Genomic DNA, 10,586 nt, shown 5'->3' with positions numbered 1-10,586 from the left:
AGGTCATCGAGTGGATAAAGGATTAATTAATAGGAAGAGAAATGAGAACGGTGATTGGAGAAGAGAAATCAAATTGGAGGAGAGTAGAGAGTGGAGTTCCTCAGGGCTCTGTTCTGGTACCAATAATGTTCATAATAGATATAAATGATATGCCGAGGGGTTTAAAAAGTTATGAGTCTTTTTGCAGACGATGCAAAGTTAATAAGAAAAGTGAAGATGGAGGAAGACTGTGAAGAACTGCAAAAATACCTGGATAGAGTATATAGGAGGAGCCAGTTATGGGAGATGGAATTTAATGCAAACAAATGTCATGTTATGGAAATGGGGAAAAGTAAAAAAAAAAAAGACTGAGGAAAACATACAGGATGGGAGAAGAAAACTTAAAAGTGGTACATGAAGAAAAAGATTTAGGAGTAACGATGCAAGACACACTATTCCCAGAAAAGCACATAAACAAGTTATTTGGAGAAACCTACAGGATGATGCAAAATATACGGGTATCATTCCATTATATGGACAAGGAAATGATGAAGAAAATTATAACACTAAGACCAAAACTTGAATATGCTGCAGTTGTGTGGTCGCCTCACAAAAAGAAGGATATCAGAAAGTTGGAAAGAATACAGAGAATTGCAACTAAAATGGTCCCAAAACTCTCGAGTATGACGTATGCAGACAGATTGAAGGAGATGGACTTGACGACATTGGAACAAAGAAGGGAGAGAGGAGATCTGATCACGCTGTATAAGTTGGTAAATAAGTTTGATGAGGTGAATAGAGATGATCTCTTCTCTACTGCGAGAACGCAGGGGCTGAGAGGACATGGAAAGAAACTTAATAAAGGAAACTGTTTGAGTTACTTGAGAAAGTATAGTTCTCCACATAGAAGTGTTGACACATGGAACAGATTGCAGGAAGAAGTGGTGGAGGCGAGCAGTGTCCATCAAATGAAGGAAAAGCTGGATGAATGTAGATATGGAGACGGGACTATTAGAGCTTAGCTCGGGCCCTGTAGACTACAAATAGGTAAATACACAAACACACACACAGCCTAACTGAGATTAGAGACAGGTATACATCATATATATGTATATATAGGCCCCGCTGCACACAACTTTCTACTCATCTCCATTCTCATGCCTTCACTGGTAAACTCTAGGATGATGCAAAATATACGGTATCATTCCAATATATGGACAAGGAAATGATGAAGAAAATTATAACAACACTAAGACTAAACTTGAATATACAGTTGTGTGGTCGCCTCACCAAAAGAAGGATATCAGAAAGTTGGAAAGAATACAGAGAATCAAATCTAAAATGGTCCCAAAACTCCTAGTATGACGATGAACAGATTGAAGAGATGGACTCTGGATGGCATTGGAACAAAGAAGGAGAGAGGAGATCTGATCACGCAGCTGTATAAGTTGGTAAATAAAGTTTGATGAGGTGAATGAGGAGATAGATCTTTCTCTACTGCAGCGAGAACGCATGAGGGCTGAGAGGACATGGAAAGAAACTTAATAAAGGAAACTTTGTTTGAGTTATTTGAGAGAATATAGTTCTCCTCTACATAGAAGTATTGACACATGGAATAGATTAAAAGAAGAAGGGTGGAGTAAGCAGCAGTGTCCATCAAATGGAAGGGAAAGGCTGGATGAATGTAGATATGGAGACGGGACTATTAGAGAACTTAAAGTTCAAGGCCCCTGTAGACTACAAATAGGTAAATACACAAACACACACACAGCCTAACTGAGATTAGAGACAGGTATACATCATATATATGTATATATAGGCCCCGCTGCACACAACTTTCTACTCATGCTCATCCCCTATACTGTCCAAACCCCTTATGCAAGAGTAACCAGCATCTCCATTCTTTCATCCCCTTCACTGGTAAACTCTGGAACAGTCTTCCTTTGTATTTCCTCCTGCCTATAACTTGACCTCTTTCAAGAAGAGTGTATCAAGACGCCTCTCCATCCAAAATTGACCTCTCTTCTGGCCACCCTATACTTCTAACTATATGAGAGCAACAGTTAGCGGGCTTTTTTTTTATTACATCTTTTAGTTGCCCTTGAGTTCCTCTCTGTGCTGTAAAAAAAAAAAAAATATATATATATATATATATATATATATATATATATATATGTATATATATATATATATATATATATATATATATATATATATATATATATATATATATGTGTGTGTGTATATATATATATATATATATATATATATATATATATATATATATATATATATATATATATATATATGTATGTATATATATATATATATATATATATATATATATATATATATATATATATATATATATATATATATATATATATATATATATATATATATATATATATATATATAATGTGTGTGTGTATATATATATATATATATATGTCTATATATATATATATATATATATATATATATATATATATATATATATATATATATATATATATATATATATATAATTGTGTGTGTATATATATATATATATATATATATATATATATATATATATATATATATATATATATATATATATATATATATACAGTAAAACCCTTATAAATCGGCACTCTACAACTCGGAATTTGATATAACTTGGCAATGCAACGAAATATTCATTATAAAATAAATTTTGAATTCAAACTCACTCACTGATTGATTTATCTTTGTATGCTGCTGAGTTATCTCCATATCTCATGGTTACACTTGTCAAGGCTTGCCCGCGCCATTCCTGTATTAAAAACATGTACCCTCACTCTCCCTGCTCGTTCCTCAAACACCCACGTGTTGTCTGCTTGGACTACATGACTACAGCAGCCCCTTCATTTGTATGTGTTAATTTAAGCTTTTACTGCTGCTGTGTAGTGTAGTGTTTTCAAAATTTTGACTATATGTAATAGGGGGGGAAGGGGAATGAGGTATTTGTATAACTCGGAATATTGAATAACTTGGCAAAGCTGGGAGCCTTTATCATGCCGAAGTTATATATATATATATATATATATATATATATATATATATATATATATATATATATAGATATATATATATATATATATATATATATATATGGTGGATCAATAGACACGGGTACACTCAGCCCTACATTATGTATAGTTATTGTGTATGTGCTTCTCATAGTAGAAGATGCTGCTCTTTCTTTTGTTTACATTGTAGTAATTTATTTTAATCATTCTCTCAAAGTGAGCATTAATTTTAATTATAAATTACTCCTGCAGGTCCTCCAGGAATGAATCCACGAATGACTGGTCCACGAGGCCCAGCCATGGGTCCTGGACCTGGTATGGGTCCTATGGGTCCAGCAGCATATGGTCCAGGCATGAGAGGACCACCACCTAACAGTATTGGTCCAGGACCTGGTGGACCAGGAGGCCCAGGACCTGGAGGTCCTGGGCCAGGGATGCCAGCAATGAGTATGGGAGGACCAGGCCCTAGACAACCATGGACGCCGAACACATCAACTGTTAGTTTGAAAGTATTCTGTTGCAACTAGTGTCAGCCTTATTTTCTTGCTATCAGAGAGTTTGTACTCAGATTGGTGGGACTTGAATAATGGCCTTATGTTTCTTTTGTTTTCTTACCATTGTTGAAAATAACTATTATATTGATGTTTGGACCTTCAGAATTAGTTATCCCCTGTTTTAACCACCAAGTACATTGGTAGGATGGATTTTGTTGTATATATATTTGATGTTTCTGGTTGATAACAAAGTTGTAGTCAAACAGAGAGAGAGAGAGTAAAGTTGAAGGGGAAAACAGGAATGGTATAAATAATCTCACTAAAATTTGTTGTAATCAGCTGACTAGATTACTCTGAAATATTTTGTTTTACTTTTATATTAACCCCAACTTTCAATCTGAAACATGAGATCAAGACATTTATCTGATTTTATTCCTTATCCACAGCCAATGAGTTACTCGTCATCCTCGCCTGGGACGTATGGTGGCATGATGGTAAGTCTGTTTTTGTAATTCTATGTCAAAATTTTGTAGCTGTTTATCTTAGAAGAAAAGGTGTCCTATGTTTTAAGACCTTTTGTCTCAAAATATATAAGATCCTATACAATCTTGCAAAAGATGAATGATGGTGATACAGGTATTAAATTAGACAACCATTTCACCTCAAAGTGCATATCTGAAATTATCTGTCAGCTACTGTCCACGTCTCTTTAAATGTCCTCTATAATGCATGATTTATTTTGCATTAGTGAAAAGCTACCATCTGAATTTAAACTTAAACCTTTTCAAAAGAACTGATTGTGGGATCTGTAACAGTAATGTAGAAGTTACTTTTCATAAGATTATTCATGTAAAAACATTTCTGTAAATAAAAGTTTATCCTTACATAGGATGTACTCTCCCTTTAGGTCAGCACCTTTAATACTTTTAACATTAAATCTATTTGGAGACAATAAGGCATTAGTCTCCTCCTCAGCCATTACTAGTGCACTGCAGTATAAAACACTTTCCCAGTGTTTTCCACCCCTCTCTCTGATGTTAGTTTAATCAGTCCTGTTCAGCAAATGCTAGTTTCATCTTCCTACATTGTTGCCTGGCTGTCCTCTAGGTGCCACTCTGTTACTTTGGTCCATCTCTTATCATCACTTGACATTAGTTCATATTCTGCCTTTGTTCCCAAATCCATGATTTTCACTTTCTACCATCTCTCCATGTTTTATTTCTGCCCCCTGGAGCTCATCTTTGAGCCTCTCTTTGGAGAGGTAATCTAGAGTCCGGGTTGATAGTGGTCTTCAGGGCAGCATGTGGGTAGTCTTAGGCCACTCGGCGGTGACTGAAAAATCCCAGCTGTGTGGCAGGCAGGATTCGAACCCACGCCCCTCCTGTCTCCCGGACGCGGCGCCGGCACGCTAACCACTCAGTCACCAATTTACTTGGCCTTTATAATATGAGTCTGAAAAAACTCATTATTTATAGCAACATGGATACATTGACCAGTATATGACAACCTGTTTGTGCCACACATATACCATGTACCAACCATCACCATTTTCCCTACCATGATTCAGTGCCTGAATGACAGGTTTTCCTCTTTTTTTATCTACAACTTGATTTGAATAATTTTTTTCCCCTTGTGCAACAGGGTCCACCCGGCACTGGAGGCCCTCCTGGTCCTGGCACCCCCATCATGCCCAGTCCACAAGGTATGTAGTTTTACAGCATTGCCGTGTGATGCACAAATATTATAACTTCTGCCAGGATGAACTGATGTGATATTAAGAGGTCAGTTCTTACTATATTGACCATGCTGGGAAAGTCTGCAGCCTTATATTATGATGATAATTAACCCGGTAGCAGCGACGGGCCAAATTTGTGGCTTTACAGTGTAGCAGTGACGGGCCAAATTTGTGCCATGATATAAACCCCAAAAAATAGATGATACATAATCTGATCACAAATGCTTTGATATATATTATGAAATGGTTTGTGTGAGGGGTGATATTTTCTCATTTTTCTCGCTTGGAGGGACCATTACGAAACATGATCCCCGCTGCTACCGGGTTAAATGTCCTGTGAGATTGGAATAAAGTAAACATTGTTATTAACTAAACTCGTCTGAAATATACTAAACTTTTCAAAACTTTTTATGACAAGTATAGTACAGTAGGGTCTTGCTAATAACATTAAATTGGTGCCAGAAAACACAGTTATTAACAAAATTGATTATTTGCGTGAAATGGAAACACATGTATAAAGGGCTAATTAGGGCCTCCATCCCAGGATTTAACCCATCTTTCAAAATTAAAACTCCCCCGTCACTATATCTTAACAAATAATAAGAATCCTAATTGAGCCAACATGAGTGATATAAAACTCACTTTAATGTTAATGAGGTGTTTGGTATGATGGTTGTTCCGAGGCTTGCACATGGTGGCTACTGTGGAGTAACGCTTGCCCCATCCCCACGCTGGCCTCTCTTGCCTGGCTTACCCACTTCCATCAACACATCATCAAACCCATCAAAGCCAACCCTTACAGCTACTAGTTATAGAGGCAAAGCTATTACACAGCAGCACACTCATCACTTTAAACTAAGGACCATTAGAAATTCTGAGTTAGTGGGTGACCAGGCAGCAACTAAGGGTAAGATACAGTACCACAATGCATCAACCGTGTATCTATTTCTTGCAAAGCACAAAGTAGCGGGGGGGGAGCCAGGGTAATCAAGTGACTAATAAGTGATTTCAATTTTCTAAATTTGTTTACTAGAAGAAATAGGAAGTACATTTTATATATATATATATATATATATATATATATATATATATATATATATATATATATATATATATATATATATATATATATATATATATATATATATATATATATATATATATATATATATATATATATATATATATATATGCATATGCATCTTTATCAGACATGGCAAATGAAAACATATTGCAGGAACATTTTGTACTGAGAAAAAAAATTCTAGTAAAAACCTGTCCATGACAAAAATTTTGAATGAAAGGTTTGTGGTGTGTGTGTGTGTATGTATGATAATTGTGCTGTGTCAAATTGTGGTTATGACATCTTTGATCTCTTTCGTAATTTCAACATTTAAATCTTGAAAAGTAACTGTGGTAACTTTTTTTAGGGTCGAGTGGAGCTTTCTCTCCCGCCCGCCTGCCTCCCACTCCGCGGCCAGGTACTGCTTTATAGGCAGTTTGGACTCACTACACCTGAGGGTTCCGTTGTAGTTCCTGCCTTTACTCTGAAATATTTCCCCTTGCAAATTTGGTTCAAATTTATTAATGTCCATTATTGTTCATCATTACAATTTTCAGTCTTGCTTCAAGACAGTGGGGTAATTGAAATAACATGGCCTCAAACAATTTGCTTTATTAAAATGTCAGTCATACATGACCCTTTTAAAGAGACACTAAAGCAGAACCCGCATGAGAGAGCACTGTTCGTGTTTTGTGTTGTGAACATGTGAAATTTCCTCTGCTGCAAATGCTTGCGTGGATAGTTTTGCAATATCCATATCATATATTATGATATTTGTAGGTAATAGGTAATATTTTATATAAATGGGTAGAATTAATTAATATAATTCAAGGTATTTATTACTCTAATAATATTTTATAAATTCATGACTAGGTACTACTAGTCAATAGAAAAAATTAAATCCCTTTGGAAGAAACAAAATTGATTCTCAAAAAATACAGGTTCCCTACCATATTCATTACTTTGTGGCTTCAAATTTACAAGTGTCAACCTTTTTATTTATTTATTCTTTTTACTACTACTACTTCTACTACTACTACAGGTTTACCTATTCAACTATGTAGCCACTAAGTATACATTAATGCAAATGGTTTTAACATTAGTTTCAATGCCACGTTCATTTGTCTGTTGGTGCTAGTTATCGTGAACATAAATAGAAATGGTTGAGAAATACTATGCTGGCTTCAAGAGTATATCAGATTCCATTGACCTTCTCAGTCTTGTGGTGCTTTTGCTATATGAAAGTTGTATTACCACCAAATGGGCATGGAATTGTATAAAGCATGTTTTTAAGCTTGCTGTATGACTTTACACAGTATCTGAGGCATCTAGGTTGAGACACAACAGTCATTGTCTCTGACTTTGGCAGATTGCTAAAATTCTCATTGGAAAAAGCTAAACAGAACTCTCATTTACCATAGTCAACCAGTCAGTAGCCTGAATATATCAAAATTATTTATATGTAGATTTTCTGTTGTGATATTTTTTTATTATTGATACAATTTAATGTCCAAGATTGCTTTTCCACATTAGCACTTAATCTGTTTACACAAGGAATGGACATTTTATAAAGCAGTGGCCTTTTTTTGTGTGTGACATTGAAGGTGTTTAAATTATTTCTTGGTATGTTTAAATTCAGCTTTTATATGGAGTTAATTGTCTTGAATAAACACTGAGCCCCTACCAAGGCTGAAACAACAACCACCACTGGGTGGTTGTGGCAAGCTAGTGTTGCACTGTTTCCAGTGGCCACATTTAGTAGTTGGTGTGCACTGAATCATGTGCCCAAGTGTTTTATGCTGTGTAATTATTTGCAAGAAAGCATGGAGCCATCACAGTAGATAGGCTTTCATCCAGTGGTTTCCTTGTTTTATATTTTCTTGGTGTGCTTTACCCTTATTACTTCTATAAACTAATTCTGTATAATAGTATATGTACTATAAAGATAATAGTAAAATTACCAGGAAATAGTCCGTGCAGGATTTTTATGCTGTGTTGCCTGCTTCAGGGATGAAATATCAGCCTCTTTTTAAGGGTTAGCTTTGTTTATGACTGAAAAGTTAATTACAGGCAAGATGTTTTAGGACCAGAGCATATCATTAAACTAAGTGTCCCTACATTTTAGTTTATTTTTAAAAGAAAACATAACTGAATGATTTCCTTTCTTCAATACATGCAGTCCAAACCCAATGTGTTACTGTACATTCAGTCACATTTTAATCACACACACACACACACACACACACACACACACTGCTCCATTGGCTCAGTGAGCTAAGGCACTACCCTGTGAGGCTCCTGCCTTGCAGGGTGAGGTTTGAACCCCACTCAGGCTGAAAGATTTATCCACTGAAGAAGCTGTTACTGTTCGTCCTTGAGCAAGGGGGGTGGGGGTTCGAGCCTCCGCTCAGCCTGGAAGATTTTTCCATCAACAAGGAGCAGTTACTGCCCCCTCACCCCCTGAGCTAGGGGTGTGTGTGGGGGGTGCAGGTAAAGGCCCTAGCAGTACCCAGAGATCAGCTAACGAGCTCCAAATGCTCTTGCTGGGAGGGTACAATCATGAGTTCAGCACATAATCAGGCTGTGGTGAATTATACACGTATATAACTATAATAAACAATAAAAAAATGTATCAGATAGGTTCATAAAAGACCTAATGGACTTACTATTACTGAAACTGACTTAAGATCATTAGCATGATTATGTTGTGTTATGTGTTATCTTCCATGAGTATGATAATATTGGTGTGAAACATGAAAATTAATTATATCAATTTAATAAGAATATAAGAATTTAAAATCGATCAGATACTATTTTTATAAAAAGTATTTCTCTTTAGGTAGATGTTATGTATGAACATTTGTAAAATATTATACTTTATGAATCAAGTTAAGACATTTGCTGCTTGGTTTGATAGCTTTGCTATGTAAACAATCATCCAGACATATATTTGTTTTGTGTGTTTGTGAGCTTTGTATGTAAATGTGTTATGAGTATCTAGAAAAACTTTTGATAGTCGTAACAACTGAGCAAAATTTGTTGCCTTTGCAGACACATCTAGTAGTGGGGCCGATGCCATGTTTCCCATGATGAAGCCAGTACCAGGAGGAGGCATGCCAGGGGTAAGTGTCTCAAACTATACCATGACAAAACACTCATCATTTTCACAATAGAATGAATAAATATTTGTCCTCAATAGCTGTTCATATTGGTATGAATTAGGAGAATGTCACTCTTAGCCTCAGATAAAATCTCGCTGGAGCCCAGAATTGACATGAAATTATCTCAACTGACAGGAGACTATTACATTGAACAAGCTTAGCATGTCAAAAGTTCACAGCAGTGACAAAAAATATGCATACAATAATACTGTAAATTCATAAAACACTTTTAGACTGAATCATGAGAAACAATATTAATGAATCTAATTGATGGAAGAAATTTAAATATAGTCTATGTCTATGCAAAGAATGTAAGCTCAGCTTTCTAAGTTTCCTTGTATGGCAGGAGCTGCCATGTGTAGACTGTCTAGCCTCTTGTGGTTGTCATATATCCTTGTGTGTGTATAAGTACCTTGGACCTTCAAAGAAGACCAGAAAAGATAAAGCAGTTATAGGCAGGTTCCACAGGGAGTGTTCTGATGTCATAGAAGATTATGCCAAAGTGATAATAGATTTCAAATTTTTTGTGTGAAACAGGTGTTTTAAGTGAAACTATTCATGAAATATTTGGGGTGGTGCCATAAAACACATCCATGAAATGGTATATCATGGAACTTGTTGCATCATTGTATATATGTGTAGTGAAAAAGCCTTTATTGACATTGTCATGAAAGCTGTCGGGTACACGATGATATCCTTAATGCCTAAGTGGATTAACCCCTAAAGGACCGGGGGTGGCTGTATTTTCGGTACTGCTGGGACCGGCCTCCCGCGCTAAGCCCCGAAAATTGCCTGTATTCACACACTCTACGCTTAACCTACATTGCTCGAGTGAATGAGATAAATTTTGTACCAACCATCAAGTCTTCCTCTTTCTAATGATGCCATCCAGAAGTCTCTATGTGCCGTGGTTACGGAGAAACAGCAAGTTGAATAGGAGAGAGTCCGAGAGACTTTTGGGGTGAGCGCACCGGTTATAACCGCCTCTGGCCCTTCCCCGGCAAAGTGGCTATAGCCGCCTCCGGTCCTTTAGGAGTTAAGGGAACGAATACAGCTGATACATAAACATATCTTAAATTAGATCAGGATATGTATCAATGG

The 10,586-nt window shown here is 36.1% G+C and overlaps 1 protein-coding gene across 12 annotated transcripts in view; it reads left to right on the top strand.

Moving 5' to 3' along the window:
• The window catches only part of LOC127009196 (single-stranded DNA-binding protein 3-like), a 229,248-nt gene that overhangs the window by 186,091 nt on the left and 32,571 nt on the right, over positions 1-10,586 (top strand). For 10 of the 12 annotated variants that reach the window (XM_050882037.1, XM_050882031.1, XM_050882028.1 and 7 more), the window contains 5 exons: positions 3,285-3,529; positions 3,973-4,020; positions 5,168-5,228; positions 6,692-6,742; positions 9,376-9,446. In XM_050882037.1, coding sequence (XP_050737994.1) covers positions 3,285-3,529; positions 3,973-4,020; positions 5,168-5,228; positions 6,692-6,742; positions 9,376-9,446 — 476 coding nt within the window. The remainder of the gene's footprint in view (positions 1-3,284; positions 3,530-3,972; positions 4,021-5,167; positions 5,229-6,691; positions 6,743-9,375; positions 9,447-10,586) is intronic. The other 2 variants (XM_050882038.1, XM_050882032.1) reach the window with 1 other exon arrangement.

Source organism: Eriocheir sinensis, chromosome 40 (assembly GCF_024679095.1).
Source record: "Eriocheir sinensis breed Jianghai 21 chromosome 40, ASM2467909v1, whole genome shotgun sequence".
Classification (NCBI taxonomy): Eukaryota; Metazoa; Arthropoda; class Malacostraca; order Decapoda; family Varunidae; genus Eriocheir; species Eriocheir sinensis.
Note: the sequence above shows the minus strand (reverse complement) of the source record. Positions and strands in the feature narration are given on the sequence as shown.